The 24,611-nt window shown below is 53.6% G+C and overlaps 1 protein-coding gene across 1 annotated transcript in view; it reads left to right on the top strand.

Annotated features, from left to right (window-relative positions):
* DAP (death associated protein) overlaps positions 1–16,297 on the top strand; it is a 66,395-nt gene extending 50,098 nt beyond the window's left edge. The window contains exons 3-4 of the mRNA XM_080803444.1: positions 12,866–12,908; positions 14,421–16,297. Of these exons, the coding sequence (XP_080659570.1) occupies positions 12,866–12,908; positions 14,421–14,534 (157 nt within the window). The 3' untranslated portion in view covers positions 14,535–16,297. The remainder of the gene's footprint in view (positions 1–12,865; positions 12,909–14,420) is intronic.
* The last annotated feature ends 8,314 nt before the right edge of the window (positions 16,298–24,611 follow it).

Here is a 24,611-nt window from a genome sequence, read left to right on the forward strand (position 1 = left end):
CGCACCCGGGGACCGGACCCCGCTCGTCTCCGGGACAGGCTCCGAGGAGCAGGCCGGGCGCAGGGCCCGTCCCAAGGCCTGGACCAGGTGGGGAGAGGACCCCATCGCTGACCCCGAGCCTCCGTCCTCGCCGTGAAAGTGAGGAGACCGGTCAAGGACCTCTGCTCAGGCCCTTTAAACATGATTTCACAAACTCCATATACCACACTGGGGAGGAACTGGCTTCCAGATGATTTTCTCTCAGATCGAGCATGTTATTGAAAGCACCGGGGTTGTGTCTTATTTGCCTTTAGTCAGACTCATGGGACGGGGGGACACACCTGTCCTGAGGTGCCAGGGACCCCAGCCCACCGGGGACACCCAGCATCCAGCTGTCCTGTGCACCGGGCACCAGGCACCGGGCACCGGCCAAAGCTCGGCCGCCGACCGGCGGCGGCTGAGAGGAACCGCAGCGCCATCTTGTGGGAATGTTCTCGGCCCCGCGCTGCCAACGAGTCTGTGAGGAGCGACGTGACAAAGGAATGTCTGGGTGCAGTCAAGTGAGCTGTTTCCCTCCGGTCACCAGCCACGCTAATTGTTATTTTGGTGTCTAGAAAATTAATAACCCAAATAAATTAACAGCAAGCCAGGAAGAGACGTCAAGGAAAGGCGGCTAGGGAGGATTTGTTTTCCGTCTGTTTACAGGACATACATGCACATCGCCGCAGGTGGGAATCTGTTTTTCTGTAAACTCCGTGGAAACATGAATCCGTGGATTTAGAGCAAAGTCGAAAGTCCGTGGCAGAATCTGCTTCCGGGTCGCCTGGAGAGCTCTACCCCCTCACCAGGAGGGCCTGTCCCACGAGCTGGGCCGCACCCCGCGTCACCCCACCTCCGTCGGTGCAGAAGACCAAGAAGAGGGCGCCCTTGGCCCTCACCCACTTTGTGACTTGGTGCTGGCCAAAGCACACCGAACTGTGCCCCTTCTTCTGCTCACTGCGGCCCAGCACGCGTCCTTCCCATCACACCTGCGGGCCTCGACTTAGACATCGCCTTGGCGGGGTCTGTGTTGACCCCCCCCCACCCCGCCCGCCCTTTCAAGAGACCCTGTTTGATGTTCTCCCGGAGCTGGCCACCAGGTCGAATTCTGGGCTTGCACCCGGCCTCCTGGGCCGGGTCCCCGCCGAGGGGGCAGCCGTGTTCTCGCTCTGGCCTCAGGGGCGGCTCAGTGAAGCCCTCACAGCCCGTGTTTCCATTTGCGGGGCTGCGTTTGGAGAGCTCCTGCCTCTTCCTCCCCCTCGGACCATGCACGACACCCCTGAAGGGCTTTGTGGTCTGGGACCGGCTCGGTGCCCCATGCGATGGGCGGCAGGTTAAATGGGGAAGTGCTTCTGTCATGTGTCCTCATGGGGAGGGAGGCCTCGTGGAAGTGTCAGCTGCTTATTGGAAAGTGAAATCGAGACTCTGACACAGGCTTTTGGGCCCGAGAGTTTATGTGAGCACCGCTCGCTGACTCACCAGATGATCTGACAGTTAGGGAGATTTGGGGGGGGGGTGCGGGGAATCCCCTCCTGAGCACACACTTGCTTTCTTACCGGGAAGGGAGGGAGTGTCACCCGATGACGCCCTCCCAGGTCCTGATGGCGCCTTCTCTGGATGGTGGCCTGCCTCCACCAACCCCTGCCAGCATCCCAGCCAGGCCTCCGTCCATCCTCGCCTCCTGGGCTGGGACCAGGAGCTGTGGGTGCAGGAGGGGCTGGTGGCCCCAGTACGAGCACTTGGAACCCCTTCCTCCCCAGCCTTGTCCCTCAGAGACACCAGCCTCCGCTGTAAGCGCTGGTGGCCCCATCACAGTCCCTGGCTGCCTCGTCATGACTGTTCCCTCCTGGCTTCAGTGGGCTGAGAAGCTAAACAAGCTGTCCGGGTCATGTCAGCATAGAAACGGAATAGATGAAGGGCAGAACTAGAGAGTTTCGTTTCTCTAGAGAAACTAGAGAGTGTTTCTCCAAGTCCAGCGTATGGGTTTGGGGTGTCTGATTTATCGCAGGCCATTCTGCTCACTTGGGAAGCACTCATGTCCCAGACAAGCGTGGTGTTCTACACGGCGGATGAAATAGAATTGAACCAGGTGTGACTTGGCAGTGGAAACCAAAGGCAGGGTTTGGGGGGGTGGGGAGTAAGGGGAGGGATGTGTCACTATCTCAACACGTGACATTGGCAGAGAGTCTGAGCACCGTGTGTATGTACGGTCACCTGATGGGGTCGGGTCCGTGGCCATCCCGTGGTCCAGAGGAGGACACTAAACCCAGAGCCCTCAGACACCATCCACCAAACCGGTCATGGGCAGAGCCAGGAGGCAAACATGGACATCGGGGTTCAGAACCCATGCTTGGCTCGGCGCACCTGCCCCCTTGCCTCCTGGCCGCCTTCGTGGATCACGTCAACTGTGTTCTGGCTTGAGAGTTTGAAACCTTCACTGGGACAGAGCCAGCAATGACCCAGCAAAGAGCATCGAGCTGAAAGCTAGGGGGCCCACACCCCTCCTGGCTCTGCCTCTGGGACCGCGAACAAATTTCAGCCAGTTGCATCTGCCATTGCTTTGTCCGAAGGATAAAGACGACCCCTACGGAAGAGAATCGGAAGAGTTCGTTTACGGGGATGTGCTCTGTACCCTAGTGAGGGCCTATAGACATAAATGATAGTTTTCAAGAAAAAAAAATCCATTATCAACTCAGAAAGTAAATGCTGAGGCAGATACGAATCTATTCAAATCTGTCTGGTTAAGTAAGGGACTCTGTGACTACAGTTAGATTACTTAAAAAATCTGCATCTCTAAATTGTACATAAAAGACAATCTGAAAATACAGGCCACCAAGTGACCCACTTCTCAGCCCTAAAAGGAGGGCATTAGGCTAGTGCTGTGGCCTGCCCTTGTTCCAAGTCTGGCTGTGAGCACTTCTCTGCTGGGCAACCTTCAGGCAAATTAGTACCCTCTCTGATTTACCATTCCTTCATTTATAAAGTGGACATAATCCTACTTCACAAGTTTGAGGGGGTTAGATACAATAATTCTAGGTAAAGCACTTAACTCGGTGCCTGGCCCCTGGTAAGTGATCCATACACAGGGGGCTGTTATCATCTGAGGCCATTCCCATCCTTTTGAGAAATTAAGAAACAACGCATTAAAGGCCGCATGGCCCCATCTCTGTATGAACACCTCCCTCTGATATTTTCAGAGTACATTTTCGTGAAGAGGAGAAAGTATTTGCTGAGGGTAATTTGGTGGACTTCCTTGAACTCAGATCAAAAGCACTCACATGAAAATGATTCTGTTAACTAGAACTTTCCAGTAATGTATTCCCAGTCCTACTGATCACTGTGTGTGTGTGTGTGTGTGTGTGTGTGTGTCCGTCCGTCCGTCCCAGCGCGCTCCTATACAGCAGCTCAGAACCCTGATCTCTGCGAGACGCTCGGGAAGGCAGAGGCCTACAGCTCCTGTGGCCTTGAACTCCTCCTCCCATTCCTAGAAGCCTGTTTTTCGATGAGGGTGGTACAGCTCTCCCCCAAGGTAAAAGCAGGAAGAGAAAGGACCCCATAGAACTAGCTGGGAAAGCAGGGTTGATACAAACACACGCTGACCCTGTTTCCTGTCACTAGCAATCCTGGGAAGGTGAGCATTTCGGTCCCTGCCAGGGAGCTCAGAATCCTGTCCCCAGGCTTAGCTTTGAGCAAGAGCAGTCTTAGCTTCCTGGACCAGGTCGGCGGACTGCACAGGCCTGGGTTGCTGGGGCACATGTGGACGGTGTGTGCCGTTCCTGGGCAAAATTTTAGAAACTACACTAGAATCGGGGTGGGAGGAGGGCCCCAGAAAGTGAGCAAATTTGCAGTCGGGTTCCGGAATCCAGGAAGGGGGTGTCCCAGAGGCCTGTGGTAGCTTCCGCAAACATCGCAGTCCTGTCCCACAAGAGGGACTTAGAAGAGGCCTTCGTCTTGGGTTGGAGCCCCTGGGCAAAATGCCAGGGGTCAGAGACAGCGCAGAGGCCGCCCCGAGGGCCCTAGAGGTCCTCGCCTGCCAGCACCACCACGGCACAGGCCAGGGCGGCCGTCCCCGTGGAGGGAAGCTGGACCGAGTCATGGCTAGGCTCCTTCACAGCCCAGCGGCCGAGCTGCACCCCCCAGAGCTGGGCAGAAAATGGCCCGTCGCGGGGGACCCGCACTGTGACAGTCCAGGTAGGGAGACCTCAGGACATCAAGTGAGCTCGATTGTTTTTCCGTTGATCCCATGTTGGCCTACTAGTCACTTGGGTAGGTTGAGTTAAATTAAAAACATTGACATTTATTTCACTAGTTGCTATTTTCGATTCGAGAAGAGTTTTAAAAATGTGAATTGTTTTCTCAGCCCTGGGGACTTTTTTTTTTTTTAAAAGATGAGATCAGGGGGCTCCTGGGTGGCTCAGTCTATTGAGCGTCCGACTCTTGTTTCAGCTCAGGTCATGATCTTGGGGTCATGGGTTCGAGTCCCGAGTCGGGCTTGGCGCCCATCAGGGAGTCTGCTTGAGATTCCTTCCCTCTGCCTCTACTCCTGTTCTCACTCTCGATCTCTATAATAAATAAATAAATCTTTAAACAATAAATAAATAAATAATCTTTAAACAAATAAAGGAAATAAAGATGAGACCAGCAAACCCTGTCTCCATTCCTCTGGGTCACTCATTCCCTAAGCATTTGATCCTGCCTGTCTGGAATGCCAGGACCACAAACGTTATCCATCAAGGAAACTTACAAAATAAATACTAAGAAAATGTAGTTAGGCCAGACGACCCTGCTGCGACTGTGAGGTCCCGAACAGGGGAGCCCTGGAGCACTCCGAGGTGCCTCAGACACTCGGCCTGGGGCAGGTGCGACAGGTGTGGGGCTGCTGACGAGTGAAGAAGCCGTTGCTGGGGCGCTGATCGCCCCTGATTCCGCCTCGCTTGCCGTCCCTTGAAGTTTAGAGAAATGCAGATTTTAGAAACGGGAAAAGCCTGAGGAAGTGGGCAGGGCAGGGCTGGTGTTTTTCCCCGTCTCTGTTTCCTGAGAGAAAGGAGTGTTGCATCTTCAACACAACATCTGTCAGAGCGATTTCCATCGGAATAATTAAATCCTCAAAGCCGTGATCACAGTTTATAGAATCTTGGAAATGTAGGTTATGCTTTGCGCGGAACCCTAATGCAGTTTAAAATCTGTGTGTTTCTGCAAACACAGCTTGGTAAGCAGACTCGTCGCCGGGGTTCTCGTCTTGAGTTTCTGTCGCGGCTGCCGGAGCTCGAGGCGTTCGGGCAGGGTTTCCGCTCCACAAACATAACAGACAGTTCCCAGCGTGAGAGGCTGTGCGCGGCAGGTGGAGAAGGACAAGGAGCGAGGGGCGCTTCGGCCAAGCCTGATGAAAACCCACACCCCCACGCGGCCTGGGCCGGACAAGAGCTCCGTGCAGATCCGTGTCTCTGTGAGACAAGAGGTCAGCCTTCCGTCACCTTGTCACTGGCGGCTCCCTTGATGTCCTTGCAGTTGATGATAGGCTTTTCCCTTTCAGAGGGGAGAGCACTTGTTGGGCGGCGGGGGAGGAACGTGGTGGTGTCCTAAAAACCATGGCCAATGATCAGTGCACACTGATACTTTTACTCCCTGCTGCAGGGAAGCTCTTCCCCGCCCCCCCCAAGATTTAATTTATTTATTTGAGAGACAGAGAGAGTTCATAAGTATAGGAGCAGTGGGGAGGGGGAGAGAGAAGGGGGAAGCAGACCCCAGCTGAGCAGGGATCCGGATGCGGGGCTCAATCCCAGGACCCTAGGACCATGACCTGAGCTGAAGGCAGATGCTTCACTGACTGAGCTACCCAGGTGCCCCAGGGAAGCTTATTCTTAAACTTTAGTAGCTAAGTCTAAACAATGACGATATACCACATTTCACACATTGAGATGCCTGCTATCAAAAAGCCCCAGACTATGATAAGAATGGGTGATGTGCAGAAATGGGACCCTGCGCTTTGCTGATGGGAATCTCAAATGGTGGAGCTTCCGTGGACAACCAGTCGGTGGTTCCTCAAACTTGAATGAGGGATTACCGACCACAGGACTGAGGAGTCCACTTGTGAGTGAATACACAAGAGACTTGACAGCAGGGACGCAAACAGATCCTGTAACGTCAGTGTCCACTGTGTCATATGTCACAGCGGCCAAAAGGTGGAAAGAACCCAAGTGTCCATCAGCGACAAGTGGATAGAAGAATGTGGCCTACCCATATAATGGCACATAATTCAACCTGAGAAAGAAGGGAATTCTTTTTTTTTTTTCAAAGATTTTTTTTAAATGTATTTATTTGTCCGAGAGAGAGCACAAGTAGGCAGAGAGGCAGGCAGAGGGAGAAGCAGGCTCCCCACTGAGCAAGGAGCCTGAAGTGGGACTCGATCCCAGGATCCTGGGACCATGACCTGAGCCAAAGGCAGACGCTTAACTGACTGAGCCACCCAGGTGCCCCGAAAGAAGGGAATTCTAACGTACACTACAACCTGGGTGAACCTTGTGTTTTAAAGGAAATAAGCAAGATTCCATTCATCTGAGGTCTGAGGTGCCCAAGTAGTTCCATTCTTAGGACAGAAGGTAGAACGGCAGTTGCCAGCGGCTGAGGAGAGGACTGGGGGATGGGTCATGGAGGGGGCTGGGGGAGAGGCTGGAGGAGGGGGTCTTGGAAGCACTGGGGTTGCTGTGTAATTGTTTCTCCTAAGGTTGCTGAAAAGCTCTGCAAACGGATGACGGTGATGGCTGGATAACATTGTGCATGTACTTGCTGCCATCAGGTGTACAACCGAGCAATTAAAAATCGCTAAAGTGGTGGGGCGCCTGAGTGGTGCAGTCAGGCCGCCGACTCTCAGTTTCAGTTCAAGGCCCGATCTCAGGGTCATGAGATCGAGCCCCACATTGGGCTCCGTGCTCAGTGCAGAGTCTGCTTGAGACTCCCTCTCCCTCTCCCCCTCCCCCTCCCTGCTCATGCTTGCTTGCTCTCTCTCTCTAAAATAAATAGATAAAAATCTTTTAAAAATAAATTAAAAAAACAGTTAAAATGGTCAAGAATTTTTTGAATTAGTTGCTGAGCTAGCTAGGGTTTTAAAGCAAACCTGGCAAGGAGGGGAGAAGGCGCTCCAATCTTAGGAGCACTGTTTACTTGGAGCTGACGGGAGGAGCTAGCAGACGCCCGGTTCTCCTCTCCGGGCCAGCTTAAGAGCTTGCACGTGCCACCCAATCCTTGAATGCTTTCTGTTTTTTTAATACTTTTTCTCCAAATTTTTATTTAAATTCTAGTTAACATATGGAGTTATATTGGTTTCAGGGGTAGAATTCAGTGGTTCGGCACTTCCATATAACAGCCAGCGCTCATCACAAGCGCCTTCCTGAATGCCCATCACCCATCCAGCCCGTCCCCCACCCACCTCCCCTCCAGCAACCCTCCGTTTGTTCCCTACCATTAGAAGTCTTTTACAGTTTACTTTCTTCTTTCTTTCCCTTTCCTCTATGTTGATCTGTTTTGTTTCCTAAATTCCACATATGAGTGAAATCATGTGGTATTTGTCTTTCTGTGACTTATTTCACTTAACACAATACCCTCTGGCTCTAGCCACATCACTGCAAATGGCACGATTTCATTCTTTTTTATGGCTAAGTAATATTCCATTACACACACACACACACACACACACACACACACATACACATACACCACATCTTCTTTATCCATTCATCATTCAGTGGACACTTGGGCTCTTTCCATAGTTTGGCTGTCGCTGATAATACTGCTACAAACAGCACATCAGGATGCGTGTACCCCCTTCAAATTTGTGTTTTTGTATCCTTTGGGTAAATCTACTCATGCAATTGCTGAATCTTAGGGTAGCTCTATTTTTAACTTTCTGAGGAACCTGCATGCTATTCTCCAGCGTGGCTGCACCAGCTTGCATTCCCACCAACCATGTAAACAGGTTTGCCTTTCTCCGCATCCCTGCCAACATCTTTTGTTTCCTGTGTGGTTAACATTAGCCGTTCTGAGAGGTGTGAGATGGTATCGCATTGTGGTTTTGATTTGCATTTCCCCATGATGAGTCATGTTCAGTATCTTTTCAGGTGTCTGTTAGTCATCTGGAGGTCTTCTTTGGGAAAATGACTATTCATGTCTTCTGCCCATTTCTTAACTCGATTATTTGAGTTTGGGGTGTTGACTTTGTTAAGTTCTTTATAGATTTTGGATACTAACCCTTTATCAGATATGTCATTTGCAAATATCTTCTCCCATTCCGCAAACTGCCTTTTAGTTTTGCCGACTCTTTCCTTTGCGGCGCAGAAGCTTTTTATCCTGATGAAGTTCCCGTGGCTCCTTTTTGCCTTTGTTTCCCTTTGCCCCTGTTGACATGTCTGGGAAGAAGCTGCTGTGGCTAAGGTCGAAGAGGTTGCTGCCTGTGTTCTCCTCTAGGATTTTGATGGTTTCTTGTCTCACATTTAGGTCATTCCTCCATTTTTAATTTATTTTTGTGTGTGGTGTAAGGAAGCGGTCCAGTTTGATTCTTCGTGTGGCCATCCATTTTTCCAGCTCCATTTGTTGAAGTGACTGTCTTTTTTCCTTTGGGTATTCTTTCCTGCTTTGTCAAAGATTAGGGGACCCTATATTTGTGGGTCAATTTCTGGGTTTTCTACTGTGTTCCACTGGTCTATGTGTCTGTTTTTGAGACAGTATCATACTGTCTTGATGACTACAGCTTTGTAATAGAGCTTAAAATCCAGAATCGTGATGTCTCCAACTTTGCTTTTCTTTTTTGGGATGCTTTGGCTATTTGGGGTCTTTGGTGGTTCCGTACAAATTTTAGGATTGTTTGTTCTAGCTCTGTGAAAAATGCTGATGGTATTTTGGTAGGGATTGCTTTAAATGTGTAGATTGCTTTGGGTAGTATAGACGTTTTAACACTGTTTATTCTTCCAATCCATGAGCATGGAATGTTTCCCATTTCTTTGTGTCCTCTCCAATTTCTTTCATAAATGTTCTATAGTTTTCGGAGTACACATCTTTTACTTCTTTGGTGAGGTTTACTCCTAGGTATCTTACTGGTTTTGGCACAGTTGTAAGTGGGATTGATTCTTGATTTCTTTTTCTGCTGCTCCATTATTGGTGTGTAGAAATGCAACAGGTTTCTGTACGTTGATTTTAAATCTTGCAACTTTGCTAAATTCCTGCATTAGTTACAGCAATTTTAGTCTTTCAGATTTTCTATGTAGAGTATCATGTCATCTGGAAATAATGAAAGTTTGACTTCTTCCTTGCTGATCTGGATTCCTTTTATTTCTTTCTGTTGTCTCGTTGCTGAGGCTAGGACTTCCAGTACTACGTTAATAGTACTTTTTAATACAACATCAAAAACAAAGATTTGATAAGAGGTTATTTGGACTTTTAATCCCTATTTAGTATTTACTTATTTTTTAATATTTATACTAATACGATATTTTAGTACTTACTTCTGTCATTTGTATTATTTCCCACGTCTGTAATCCTTTTCCGAGGGACCGTGGGATACGTGCGCCCCATGCGTATATCTGCCGGGTTTGCCCCAGGAGCTTTGCCATGTGTCCCTCTTCTTACCGCTAACCAAGAAGTGGTTCGTGAATTCCAGGAGAATGTGTCAGAAACTTCCCCCCCACAACCATCTCAAACCTAAGGAGCCCTTTGGGCAGGCCATGAAACATCTGATTCAGAGCCCCAGCACCCAGCTTTCCACCACCCGCCGCCCCGGCGGGTGTCAGAGCGTATGTCTGTACTCTGAGCCCAGCTTGTTTTTCACCAACGTACTTTCCCATTATGAGCAGATCCAGCAAGCCGTGAAAACCCGAAAGCTTAAGGCTTGTGTGTCAAAGCGTAGGTTCCTCAGGAAGACGGGGTCAGTGAGGAGAGGGCCATCTTGCAGCCCTGTCCCTGGGGGGAGCCTTAAGTGCTGCACCCAGAGTCCCCGGACACCCCTCAGGGAATGAGCCGGGCCGGGCGGGAGCATTCTTAGGGTCTCCTTCAGTCCCCAGAGTCTCCATGGCCGCCCCAGCGGTCGTGTGGTGAGGTGTCCTTGAGAGGCTCATGTTGGGGGGAGGCTCTGGGAGTTGGATTCTAGTGGCCGTCCCCCTGCACATGCATTCTGTGACACTGGGGCTGGTCCCAGGTCACTAATGACCTCTAATTGTGACCGTTTGCACACATTTCCCAAGACCTTCTGAAAGCGAGGCCTGGAACCCACATTCATGTTTAACGTGGGAGACGCCCAGGGCCTGACCTGGGCGGAAATACCCAGGCTTTGAAGGGTCACCTCCGAGGAGGAGAAGGAGGCCACGGGCTGGAAGTGTGGGACCTGATGGGGCTCCTGGGGCCTGGAAACCCTTCCTCCCTGCACGCGGAGGGGAGCGGGTGCTGCCAGCAGCCCCCTGAGAACCAGATTCCCAGAAGTCAGGGGCAGGGGCTGCCGACCAGCGGGGGCTGGGTGCACCGGGGAGCGGCAGGAAGGGCGCCGGGGGCGCGAGGGGTTCAGGACGCAGGGACCCGCGGCAGCCTGGCCTTTGCTCCGCGCTGCCTGCTGTCGGCCGCCTCCTTTCCCCAGAGCCGGACGCTGCCTCTCCCAGGTGCGCTCCCCCTCTGCCGGTTGGGCCGCCATATTCCTACAGGCCAGTTCTCCGTGAAAAATGTGCGCTTGTGTGCTTGCTACACACAGCCATATAGCGATTTTAACATTGTTTTTGCTTGTCTGCTCTTCAGCAATGAGGGTGTACATACGTGTATACAGAGACACCAGGAGGGGAAGAGAGCCTGCCTGTTTTACGTATATAATGGCTCAGGCTTCCTGGGACACCTTTTGGGGTTCCCTTTGGGCAGGCAGTCACTCGACTGTGATTTATTTTGACTAGATTCACTCTCTGTGGGTGACTTTCTCATCAAGTACTTGCGGGGGGCGGTGGAGGTGTGGGGGGCTCCCTTTACTGCCTTTGAACACCTTGACTCAGGTTACAAAACTAAAAACAGTGGACACGATCCAAGCAGTCATGCCGTCTGGGTACAAAAGGATGGCCTGGAAGGAGATGTTACGTAATCAGTCCACAAAACAGAGCCCTCCCTACTTCAGGCTTTTTCCTAGATTGTTAAAGGAACATGCAAAATGTAAGAAAGTCTTGGGGTACCATTTCCATAGTCCTCTCTAAAACATTCATGAAACGTTAGAATCCGGAAGACGGTTCCGCAGCTTGGGATGCGAAACCCTTGGCCGTGAACACCCTGGGGGCCCAGCCTGTGGGTGGTCGGGAGCCCTCGCAGCAGGAAGTGTCTGGATCGCAAAGGCTTCCAAATCTACCACGTGGGGGACTTACCCTCGAGCTGAACCTACTCATCTCTGGCCGGCTGTTGCGCTATTGATCTTGTAGCCAAATCGTATTTGTAATCGAAGAAAAAAAAAAATCCAACCCACTTCACCCGCGCGACAAAAGCAAAAATAAAACCGGTCATGTAGGGACATCTCTCTACTGCTTAGTAAGACTTGAAGTTTCTTAATCTCTCGGAGTAACAGAAATCACTTGGGAGCATTTCGGGTATATAGCAAAACTGTTGGGGAGATAAACAGTGAACTTAGTGAATCCTGGGACGTTTGCCTGGAGCAAAACAAAGCTAAGACAAGTGGTTTCCCTCCCTGGTGCCCAGCAGCAGAACAAGAGCAGCAGAGCAGGTGGGAGGGGGCTGGGCAGCAGTGGGGATGGATTCCCCGCCCCCCATCCGCCCAGCAAGACTGGCCTTGACCACAACCTTCTGCCTCCTGGAACTGCCCCCGCGCCCCCCCCGGCCCTCTCCCTGCCAAGCTGGCCTTGTATTATTCACCTGTCGTTCCCAGGTCCCCTTAGCTCTGGTGGGGGCATTTCACAGGGGTGTGTATCTGCGTACCCCCCGGATCGGTGTTCCGATGTTCTTAAACTGTGCACGCGCAGCCATTTGAAAACATGCAGAGGAGAGCGTGTGCTAACACAGGAGAGTGTACACGAACGTGAAAGTGTGCTCAGCATCTCCTAAATGCAGAAAACAGTATGACTCTGCTGTAAGAAAAAAGTTTGATGTGAAAACAAGTGCGTCCGTCTATCCAGAGATAGGCTGGACAGAGAACCGTGTATTAACTGATTATTTCCATGTGGTACAATGACAGCTGATTTGAACATGTTTGCGTTTCTGTGCTTTTCGGCAAGGGACATGTGTTACTTTGGTCCTTTCTCCCACCTCCCGGGGAATGTTGACATGTGGGTAGCTCAGTAGGATTTCAGGTGTTAAGAAATGACAGTAGCTTCACAAGGACCCTACATTTTTAATCCCTGGGTCTCCTAAGGGCCAGGAGCTTTGTACTGGCCCAGGGCTTTCCCCCTTAGAAGCTGCTGGAAGCCGTGGCAAGGGCAGGGAGGAGAGTCCCTCCTCGGTGGGAGTCTCCAGCTTCCGCCCCGTGTGACCACACGTCTTCCCTGCTTCAGGAGGCGTCCTTGTCCGTAGTCTCATGAAACAGAAACTGCTCAAACAGCCACTGTTTGAGGATGACACCCCTTCCCCCGCCAAAAATACAAAGAAAACACATGACTCCCCTGCTGCCTGCTAGTCCCTGGCTCTTGCCTGGACGCACCTCAGGAGATGGACCCCAGCTGGTCCAGGGGAGAAGAAATAATTCAGAAGAGGAGGTTTGCTCCCCTTCCTCCGTCCTCCTCCATCCCTGTCTGTTGCACTCCCCCAGACCCTCCTCCCCCACGCTCCCTCTGCCTGCCTCCTTCCACTTCTGTTCCCTGACTTCGCCTTTTCCCTTCTTGTCTCGCAGCCCGCCCAAGCCGACCGTGTTCATCTCTGGTGTCATCGCCCGGGTAAGAGCCGTTCTGTCAAACCCTTGGCACGGGGTCGGATCCCTCCTGTCCTTGTTAAACCCCCCCCGTGTCGGGGACCCGGGGGCCCCTGTGCTGTGTCGCCTCTGTTGCGAACACCCTATGGAACGGTGACCGCATGGCGTGCACCCAGGGGCTGCAGCTGCCAGGCACCCCCAAGCCTGGAGTTTCTGGGTGACCTGTGAGCTGAGCATGTTTCTTCATCTTTAAATGGTTGAAAACTCAAAATAAGAAGTATATGTTGTGACACGTGAAAATTACATGAAATTCACATCCCAGTGTCCGCAGGTGAGGTCTTAGTGCACCCAGCCACGGCTGTGCCGCCGGGTGCGTCAGTGGCTGCTTTCCTGCCGCAGCGGCAGAGAGTGACCCGCAGAGCTGCCGTATCTGTGACTTGGCCCATTACAGAAAATGCTCGCCGACCCCTGGACTAAACTCACGGGTGTTTGTCGTGCCCTTTACCTTTCAGGAGCCCCTTTTTCTGGTGAGACCCAACTTCCTCTTTTTTTTTTTTTTAAGATTGATTTATTTATGTATTTAGAGAGCGCGAGCACAGCGAGAAGGGCAGGCAGAGGGAGAGAGAATCTCAAACTGACCCTGCTGAGTGCGGAGCCCGAGGTGGGGCTCGATCTCACGGCCCTGAGATCAGGACCTGCCAAAACCAAGATTCAGGTGCTTGGCTGACTGCACCACCCAGGCACCCCCCACAACATATTTTTTTTTAACGACGTGTCAGCAAACGTGCATTTGAGGGAGGCCCCGTGCGTCGGCCCACAGCCCTGGGGCTCTCGGGACAATCGCACCCTCAGTGTGCGATGAGTTAGACCCTGCGGTTGCTCAGAACAGCTCGCCCCGGCACCCCAGGGCCCCGGGGACAGACGGGTGGCACACCTCCTACGTGAGAGAAAACTGCGCGGCAGCCCGAGTCCAAAGTCAGCCCAGGCCACTTGGCTCGGCCACAGCACGCCGCGGCGGCAGCCCGGCCCAGCCACCACCACACTTGCATGGTGGCACTAGAAGGCAGTTCTCCCGACAGATCCCGGCGCCGCCTTTGCAACTGGGCGGGTTGGCTCTGGCGTCACTTCCCAGCTTTCCGCCCCGCCGTGGGTGTCTCCTTCCCCGGTGCCCTGACTCGGCTGTGACAGCAGATTAGCATCGAAGACTGGAGTTGGCTCTGTCTTGCCCCAGTTGGAAGGGTCACGAGGTCAGCTCCAGCAGAGGAAGGTACCCAAGCCCGGCTTAGTTCTGAGGGAGCCCCATGGTGACCTGAGCTCATGATGAGGGGGCAGAGACAGCCTTCTCCCCCTCAGGATGGTGTCCGGGCCTCGGTGCCCCCTTCCCCTCCCCAGAGAGCTTCCGGACTGCTGCCCGCCGGCAGGTCCCCCTGCCATCAGCCGCCCTGCAGGGAAGCCGGTAGGTGTGGCATTGGGGGCTCACTGTCACCCCGCCCCACTGTCCACTCTGGGTGAACGTGTGCCTTCTGTCTCCTGACAGGGCGACAAGGACTTCCCTCCGGCGGCCGCGCAGGTGGCTCACCAGAAGCCCCACGCCTCCATAGACAAGCACCCGTCCCCGAGAACCCAGCACATCCAGCAGCCTCGCAAGTGAGAGGCGGGACCCAGTGCCTCCAGCAGCAGTGCCTCAGTTTTCCAACCTTTCGTATTTCCTCGGCAGAGAAAACCGGCATTTTCTTCAAAAATACTGCTCCCCTGGGAAATCTAAGACCAAGCCAAGTGCCCCCGCCTTTGCCTTAAATTTCTGTATCTGAAACTACAAAGGATCTGACCCCCCCCCCCCCCCGCCAGCCTTGTGTCCATGGAGGCTCCGGTTGGTGGCCTTTGAGGATCGTGGTTTCCCTGTAAGGGCCAGAAGCTGAACTTGCCCAGACCTGAGTCAGGGAAGTTTCCAAAGCTTTCCAGAGTTTCCAGAGGGCGCACATTTTGGGAGGACAGGATAGATGAAAGCCAGAGGAAACGTCGCCCACTACATGCTGTTCAATAACACGACACTGTGCCTTAACAGCTAGGGGAGAACGGGGCATTAATTAGGGGGCCGGTTGCAGGAAGGCAGGGCAGGGAAGGTTTTTGGTGGAAGTGACACCAGATTCCCCTCCCCGTGTGACAGGGGTCACTGCAGAGCGCCGGGGTCACTGCAGAGCGCCGGGGGGTACCAGGTGGTCCCGGGAAAAGCCAAAGAGAGAGAGGCGCCCATCGTTGAAAGGGCTCTTGAGTCTCCAGAGCCGCCTCCTGAAAAATTGGAATCTAGGCAGTCTGCCCGGAAGAAGCATCTCCGGGAGATCGCAGTGTGCGTCCCGAGTCCGGCACTGCCTCCTGACGCAGACAGCCTCCAGCGGGGCCATCGGGCAGAGCCACGAGGTTCAGAATCCCGTCTAGAGCTGCTCCTGAGTTCAGACACAAAGCTAGTTCTGGAACACTCAAGCAAGGGCATTTGCTCAGCAAAAGACCAGACGAGAACCTGTCCGTTGTCTCCCAAGAGAAAGGTGGAAACCCCGTGTTCCGTTTGAGCTAGGAAAACCCCGTCCATCCAACTGCCCCGAAATCCTTACGCACAAGCGCGGGTCTGCCCGGGCCCGCGACCACCGGGGCGAGTCCGATTGTCCTCTGCTTTCAGCCCAGCTCACGGCTGGAGAGTGCTTTTTCTTTCCTGAAAATCCAAAGGGCTGCCCTCCTCAGACGTAGCCGTCTTCCAGAGCAGGTGCTTCTGGAGCAGGTAGGGCTCCAGCATCCCACCGGCAACAGCCCGATCTGCTGCGGGTCAGCAGCGTGCGTCCCACCGGCCCGCCTCACGTCCTGATCAAGGCCGCGTCTGCCCACCGGTAAAAATGATGCAGACCTCATCAGAGCCACCTCCCGCCCTTCCCCGAGGGAGCGGCACAGCGCTGCTTCACGTGCTAAAGGCAGTGTTTGGTTTCCCTTCTCACTGATTCGCTGGGAGCAGGGTCGAACCATCAAGGCGCCCTCTGGTCACACCTGGGATTCCTTAAATGAGGAGATGTTGGTATAACCTGGCTTGCAGAGATGCGGACTGGGGGTCGGGGAAGAGCGTGCCCTGGGAGCACAGCAAGCCAGTAGCCGCCCTCAGCTACCTCCTGGAGCTAGGTCAGGCCTGTGCAGACCACCATACCCTCCCCTACGAAATTCAGAAATTCAGATGCATCCTTGCTACTTTCTGGTTTTGCAACCCGGAGCTCTGCGGTGTTTCCCAAGGTACATGGTTCACATCCTTTTGCTACTTCTGACATGTCTCCCTGGGCTCTAAATCCTTACGTGCAAAATATTTTCCTGAATGAGTTCATCTGTTGTGAACCTCGAGAATAATAATGATTGTAATAAAACTTGCATTTCTTCTCATGGCATGTGTTTTCTTATAATTCAGAGATTTTTCTTTTACATTTTACAGGGGTTCCCAGATGGTTTCAGTAGTCACAAACATGCCTGTGTGATGGATATTTTCACAAATTGTTGCCCAGCCACAAAGTCGAGCTGCTGGACACCTGACACTTTGAGTCTCATCATCTACTTTCAAATGGCTTAAAATGGAAGAGCTTAATGCAGCTGATTAAAACATATTACTTGTGCCCAGCAGCTGGCCCTACGCTAGGTAGGCGCTTTGGGACAGACTTAAGAAGGAATTAGTAGTAAGCCCAGGAGTGGCTGCAAGCAGCTTTTGATGGAAAACACATTTGCCTCTATCCAGAGCTGTCCAGGAACCCTAGGGCTGGGAGGAGAAGGTGAGTATGACTCTCAGACCTCGAGATCCAGCCAGATCGCAGGCTCGGACTGGGAGGGTCCCTTGAGGTTTCCCCCACAGGGACTCCTTGGTAGACTGAGGACCTGGGTGTCACCGGGTTGGGGGGGGGGAGAAAGGGGGGAGTGACAAGCCAGAGTCAGCATCTCCCAACAAACCTGGCCTTTCCTCGTCCCTGGTGTCTTCTCTGGGGCCACTGTGCAAGTACATTGGTGGTACTCCGCTGAGACCTAAATGAGGGTCTGTCAAATTTAGTATCACTGGGTGGAGAGTCAGTTTCCATAAATAAATGCTGGTGGCCAGAAATGCCAGACACACAACCAATGTGGAAAAGAATTGCCCCAAGAGCTTTATTATTTATATGATGGTCACCTGCATTGTTCCCCCACTGTTGCCATAATAAAGGACCCCAAAGCGGCCAGCTTACACCAGTGGAAATGTATCCTTTCATGGTTCTGGAGCCTAGAGGCTTGCAATCAAAGTATCAGCAGGGCCCTGCTCCCTAGGAAGGCTCTGGATGAGGCTCACACCCTTCTTCTGATGGCTGCTGGCATTCCTCAGTGTTTACTGATGGCTGCAAGATAAATCCAACAGCTGTCTTTGCATGCATCCATGTCCACCTTCCCTTCTTCATCTAAGGATACCCTCATTGGACTAGTGCTCACCCTAATCCCCTATGACCTCATGTTAAGGAATTAGATCTACAAAGACCCTATTTCCAAATAAGGCCACGTTCACAGAGAGCAGGGATTAGGACCTGACGTGTCATTTGGGGAAACGTAATTCAACCCAGAACATCAACCACGTGCTGTAAAGCCAAGAACCTCCTTCCCTGCTCACCCTGTTCCACTCACTGTTCTGAAAGTCGCTTTTCTGAATAAAGCTGGCTGTAAGAATGCTTTCCTGGCTGCAGATTAGTGGGAACGGTCACAGCCTTGCAGGAGACGGGGAGAAATGCGGGGGGAGATTTGTGCATGCCTGGGTCCTCCAGCCAGGTGTCTGTCCCCTGTCCCTGCAACTCTCAGCTGTACCTGTTCTCATCCAGAGTCACACATTTCTAGACCCCACCTTTCTGTAAGAGTTTTCCTTCGGTGACAGTGGTCCCCTTTTACAGATAGAAATACTGAAACCAAGTGCCCGGTGGCAGAAGTTGCTGTCAGCAAACGTTTGTCCAAGGGGATCTACAGATAGCCCATAAGCACGTGAAAAGATGTTCAGGATCCTCAGTCACCAGACAAATGCCAATCGCAATCACTTCCCACCCATTACGATGGCTAAAGTCAGAAAGTCAGATAATAACAAGTGTTGGCAGAGATGCGGAGAAATCAGAACCCCCACGTGGTGCTATGGGGAGTGTAAAATGGGGGGCAGCCACGGAGAGCCATGGAAACACATGTCGACACAAAAACTCACACACAGTCCTTTGTAGCAGCAGTATTCACAACAGCCCGAAGATGCAGAAAATCTAAATGTCCATCAGCTGAAGGATGGATCGACTAAGTGTAGTGTATCTGTCCAGGGGTGTATTATGTGGCCCTAAAAAGGAGTGAAGCTCTAACCTCAGGCACAAGACAGACGAGCCTTGAACACATTATGCTCAGTGAAAGACGCCAGGCACAAGAGACCACGTAGTATAAGATTCTGTTCCTGGGAAATGTCCAGAACCCAGACTATCCAGAGACAGCAGATGCTCAGGCTTGGGGGGGGGGGCGGGAAGGGAGGCTAGGAACCGGACTTCTTCTGAGGCCAAGGCGTGGACAGGTGTTGGGGCTGGAGGGGGCAGCCTGCACCCATCTACAGGGGGCTGGGGGCAGACATGATGGTGGGGTTCGGGGGCCCTTGGGGACACACTGAAGATGGGAACCCAGGGTGCCGGGCCAAGGGGAGAGACGCAGCAAGCAAGCCAGGGGCTGCACGGGCATGGGTTCTGGAGAGTTCTGCTGACAGGACCCAGAGACTGGGGAAGACCAGGAGCTACATGAGGAGGGGACAGATTCTATAACCCTCGGGGACCTGAGAGCAGGGGTTTCTGCGAAGTGGAGAGACAAGCCAGAATTCCCAGGAGTCGGAGTGGAGCAGCCTGCTAAGACCCCAGCCCTCGGGGAGAGTGGGTTTGAAGGAGAATCAGCACGAGCCAACGAGAGACCCTTGACCGAGCTGGCGGGGACGCCGCAGAGCACTGAGGACAGGAGGAGTCCTGAGGGCTGGTGGCAAAGGTGCTGGAGCCCAGGAACAGGGGGCCGTGAGCCAGAGCGGGAACTCCCGCTCGCAGAGGATGGAACAGAATCGACGTGGGCCCAGGACGATCACACCAAGGTCAGGAGGACAGCGGACGCGCTCTTGGCACACGCAGGTGCTCAGCCTCCCTCGAGCCTGTTGGCTGCAGATCGGGGCGGCGAAGAGCCGGGGTGGTGATCGTCGGGGCCCGGTAAAGGGGGTCGAAGCTGCTGCCGAGCCTCAGAGAGAATGGCTGAGACACCCAGAGAGAGGCCGGGGTCTGTAGTGGGATTATTCCATCACATCTTGGGGCTTCCGCCAGCCCTGATGGGAGGAATTGGGGAAGGAAGAGCTTACCCCACACTCGAGCACAGGGATGGGTGGGTGTGACCGGGCACGGGGACTCGGTACGGGGCGCAGGTGCAGTGTGAGCTAGCGGAGACTGGGGGCGCCCCGGGAAGGTCGCCGCCACCCCTGCTGCGTGTTCGTGCCGGGCCAGGCGTCCATCCGTCACTGCGTGGAGCGCTGTCCCTGCGCTGTCCACCAGAAGCCTCTCGACGATCCCCGGAGAGCAGAGATGGCTCACTGCATCATCACACCCTCTCACAAGGCCAGGGAGACTCGGGACACTTGGACTCACATGCAGGCTGTCTGGCTACAGAGTGCGAGTTCAGTGAGACACCCCACGGCCTGCTAGCCTGGAAGGGCAATGCCGTGGGGAGGAACCATGGGGCTCGGGAGATGGCCCGAGGGTTGGGCAGGCCGAGGAGTTCAGGGAAGCCGGGCAGCAAGATGGCAAAGATCAAGTGAAAGGAGGCGAGGAGATGAGATGGCCTGGAAGGGGCAGTCCAGATGCTGAGACCCCAAGGATTATGACTTGGATGCTGAAGTCCTGGGGGAGACAGGGAGTCCCAGGGGTGACCGGATGCCAGCAGTTTGGATAGGCACAGGGTGAGGGTAAGCAGAAGGCACAAAGCACAGAGAAAGAAGCTCTGTGATGAGGACCAATGCTGATCTAAAAACCTCACAGGGACTAAAAGCTCCGCTTAGCGGCTATCCTTTGAAAGGGGAGGGCAGCGCAGGCATGGGCTGGGCTGTCCTGTGCTGAGCTGAGCCTTAAGCAGAAGCCGGGTCTTGAGCAGACACGCCCAGACATGCCCCGTGGCGGGGAGGTGGTGAGGGGGCCTTGCGGAAAGGCATGGGCAGGGGGCCATGCCCTGGGGAGGGGAGACCAGCTTACCCAGCTGGTTCCAACCTCGCCCCTGCTGAGGCTGGCTCTTCAACTGGCATCTCTGGTCCTCTGTTCTCCACCTGCCTGACTGGGCCATTGTGCATGCAGAGAAAGGGGGTTTGCAAGGATGGAAGCAATCACGCATATGAACTTCCTGGTTGATACCAGTTTCAAAAGAACAGAGCTCCCAACATGGGCGGTGGCACGGGTAGGGTGCAGAGATGTGGGATAGCGGGGCCTGAAGAGTGCAGACAGGGAGGGCCGGATCAATGCCGGTCCAGGCTGTGTCCTGGACCAACGGCAGCATGGGACCGGAGAGGAGGCCAGAGGGGCCCAGATAAAGATCAGCAGAGCAGGGATAGGCAGATCCTTAGGACCCTGGGGACCCAATGGGGCCCCCTAGGACAGAAGTCTCCCGGAGGACAACAAAGCTTGCCTTCGCCCCTGGCTTCTGCATGCTGTGAACTGGTGGTCCCGTCGCCCCAGTACAAAGCTCAGCCCCTCGACTGATTTAACCAAGAAACCCCCTGGTAACGTTTACAAGGGTTACTGGGTTGTTGGGAGACTTGGGCAGTTATGGGGAGGCACACGTGGTCTTCCTGCCGCCTCATCCAGCTGCTGCCCTTGGAGCCAGAGCCCTGTGCTCTGCCCTGGGGTAGACTGAGAAGCAGACCCCCTCTCCAGGCTGGATCAGCTGTGGGGACCACTGCCACCCTGGCCTGGTCTGGGGACACTGGGTGCCCACGCTCAACAAGTCTCCACCTGCACCATTCCTTCCCTGGGTCCGGGAGAAAGGCAAGGGACGTATGACCAAGCTCTCCTGGTCCTCAGGTCCACACCTGTGGCATCCGTGCCCACCCACCACAGGGGACGACCTCAGCTCCAGTCTTCAAGCCAGGGTCAGCCCCTGATGGAGCTGTGCCAGCCGCCATCAGAGCTCAGAGCCAGGGCAGGCCCTCCAAGGTCGAGGTCCACTCTTCACTTAGAACCTGCAGAGCCGGACACCTAGCTTTTCTCCTCTGGGCCTCTGCTTTCTCACTGCCAAAAGGAACCTTCCTGAACTTTCCGGGGGCGAGGGGGTGGCTATGTGTGTATTGCAGCGGTGAGCATTCGGTCAATCTTAATTTATCTTCGTCATCGTGATGGTTGTTAATTTATGATGCAAGACCAGAGACACCATAAGATTCTGCCCGATTCAAGCAAACACAGGGCAAAGGCAGTGGGGCGCCAGCAACGGGCCTTTCGAGCACCCTCAGGCACTGGGATCTCAAAGCCTGACTCCAGGGCACCCAAGCAATGCCCAAACCCAGACAATATGCATCCCCATCCTTGGTTCTGGTGTATTCAGAGGCTAGGGAGGGATGCAGAGAGCCAGTGTGTACCCACGGCTTCACCAAAACCAGCCAGAAACGGTGGGAACCCCCGGAGACCGTGGAATGACCACCAGTGAAGTGGACGGCACAACCCCTCCTGGGTGGGGGCACCCCGAGAAGGCACAGGACTGGAGGGAGGACCTGGAAAGAAAGGAAAGATATTGCCAGGCCCAGCAGGTTTTTAATTAATTAATTATTTTTAAGACATCTGTCTCCTGCCTCGGTGGCCTGTGCTGTTCTGCCACTCTGCAGTTTTTTCTAACTTCACAGCTGCTGTGCTGGTTAAATGTTTCTTTTTACAAACCCCAAAGTAAATTTTTTTTCCCCAAGACTTGGTATCCTGCTGGCTCTGCAGCAGAAAAACAAAAACAAAACAAAACTTTTTTTTTTTTTTTTTTTTGGCATTTCATAACCATCCCAGGAGGCATCTACAGCCGTATGCTTCTGGAGTGGACGGGGGCTGAGTGGGTGGTACTGGGTCACCATGAAACTCGAGTATTTGAAATTTCCTCAATCGCTGCATTAGCCAGAGTTCTCCGGAGAAGCAGAACTGACAGGAGGCGAGGGTGACTGACAATCGGTATGGATAGACGATCGCTAGCTGGAGAAATAAAGATTTATTTTAAAGAATCCCGCCCCCCCCCCCGTTTACAGAGGCTGACAAAGTCTGCAGGGGGCTGGCAGGTGCAAGACCCAGAGAAGAGGTCAAGGCCAAGTTCAAGCCCAGAGGCTGTCTGCTGGCTGAACTCCCTCTGGCTGGGGGAGGTCCGTCGTTCGTTCTTTTCAGGCCTTCGCGTGACTGGGTGAGGGGCGCCCGCAGCTCAGAGGGCGCCTGCTTCCCTCGAAGTCCACCAGCTTCGAGGTAAGTCTCAGCCAGAGCCTCACAGAAACATCCAGAATCATGTTCGGTCAAATACCTAGGCCCCGTGGCCCAGCCAAGAGGACACCTAAGATGAACCATCCCGACCGTTCATTGCCGCTCACTGTTCTGCGGCTCCTCATGGCATCTCGAACCTGTTCCCACCTTGGCCAGGCGGAAGCATTTGCATCTCTTCGCAACGTTGTGTCTTGTGTCGAACAGCCGAGCGGCCCTTCTGAACAGACTGTCTAAAATGCATGTAAGGGCCTCTAGGACGAGAGAAAACAATTTCTCCCTCACCCTCCCCTTTAATTCTAAATATTATTACAAATCCAAGAGCTATGCTTCAAAAAAAAAAAAAAGATCAAATTTGTCAACTGAAAAAGACCCAACATGATGGGATCTAATGAACTGGTTTGGTGAGGAAGATTTGGGACTTCACCCCAGAAGCCCTGAATGAGCCTTTGGATGACCTTTCAGCACCGCATTCCGTGCTGCCGAGGGTCGCCTGAAAGAGAGTCCACCAAGTCGCACAAGGGCTCGGTTTCCATGCAAATGACCAGAAACCTATTGGCATCGTTCTTTAAATGGAGATGTGCCCAGAACATGGAATGCGTTTGGAGTGTTGATGAAATCGTCATTATCTCTGGGACCGTGGTTTTCACCTGGGGGCAGTTTTATCCCCAGAGAACCTTTGGCAATGTTTGGAGGCATTTTTAGTTGTCCCAGCTGGGGTTTGGGGAGGAAGGGAGAGGAGCTAGTGGTAGCATCAGGTGAGTGGAGGCCAGGGGTGCAACCAAAAATCCCACAATGCCCAGCACAGCCCCGACGACGAGGAATTATCCAGACCAAGTGTCAACAATAGCAAAGCTGAGAAGCCATAATGGTCCTGTTCTAGAACTCCACGCCGTCTGGCAAAGCAACTACATCATTAGGGATGAATTTCCTGCATCCTGGAATCTTGAAAAAAATGGTACCTGTGTTTCAGTGACGAGGGCACATTCGGTACGAGCAGCTGGAGTAGCTCGAACTTGGGTACGCCCTTCAGTCCCCACAGCAGCAAACAGCAAATTGCCCGGATGCAGATCGGCTCCCGGCTGGGATGGAAAATTTTAGAGAAAGCAAGCCTTTCCTTCAGGGAGAGCGTGCAACGCTTCTCCAGCGTAAGAGTGACCTCCCCGGTCGCCGATGCAAGGAGGAGACAAGATAAATGTCTCCTCCGTGGCTTCTCCAGCACACTCACTGGGACAGACAGGACAGACCCTCGGGCTTTTGACTCAGCTATTTCATATTCTCCTAGGAAGATCTAGAAACCTCTTTCCCAATGACTGCATCCTGTTTTCCAGAAGGGACTATGTACATCTCAAGCTGATTGACCCTGGAGCTAGTGCATGTGGGAGAGGGGTGAGGAGTGAAATGGGAAAGTGGGCATCTCCGTGCCACAGCGAGCAGCCAGGCATGATGAGGCGGGAGGAGAAAGCTGTGTGGGTAGAGATCTCCTTCAGGCAGGGACTCTGGCGGCACCTTGTACCCCTGCGTCCTGGCAGAGTCCCCAGCCCCACAGCAACAGCCCTTCCGCAAACCCTGCTTTCGGCCACAGAAGGACTAACGCCACCTGTGACCTCTTGGAAGAGGTGGCCGCTTCTGACATACAACACTTGCTACCTGGGTGACGCGCTGGGAGAGGGGACATCCTCTCCACCCCTCCGCGACCAATGAGCTCTACGTGGAGCAGCGGCGCTCCACGTAGTACGGCCGTACAACTAGACCACGCTCCAAGGTACGCAGGAACCACGTTTCAGGGCACGAGACGGAACAGAAGTTTGCCAAAGTCCCACGCTTCATCACAGAATTCTCCCCCGTCAAGGCCAATGAGGCCTCGACCTCTGTACGTCAGTTGGCTAGAAACTTTCGGGTTCAGTCACTTCTAGAAACACTGTGTGTCAGGGTGTCATCACTCATGGGGGAAGAAGCCCTGTGTGACTACAGGAGTCGTTCGGTACAAAGGAATAGCACTTGAGCTAATTCCGGCCCCTGGAATTGCCGAACATCAGAGGCGGTGTCAGGCCTGAGCCAGGAAAGCGGTCCCCAGATCTCCTGTGCCCACCACAACCGAGCACCGCGGGCAAGTCCCCGTCCTCGCCTGTGGGACCGATGCGAGAAACCCACATCCTGGCACACGTCACCTCTCCGTGGGCCTGAGAAGGGAGATTTTTAGTAGAAAGGACCTCTGAACA

This window comes from Martes martes (assembly GCF_963455335.1).
Source record: "Martes martes genome assembly, chromosome: 5".
Taxonomy (NCBI): domain Eukaryota; kingdom Metazoa; phylum Chordata; class Mammalia; order Carnivora; family Mustelidae; genus Martes; species Martes martes.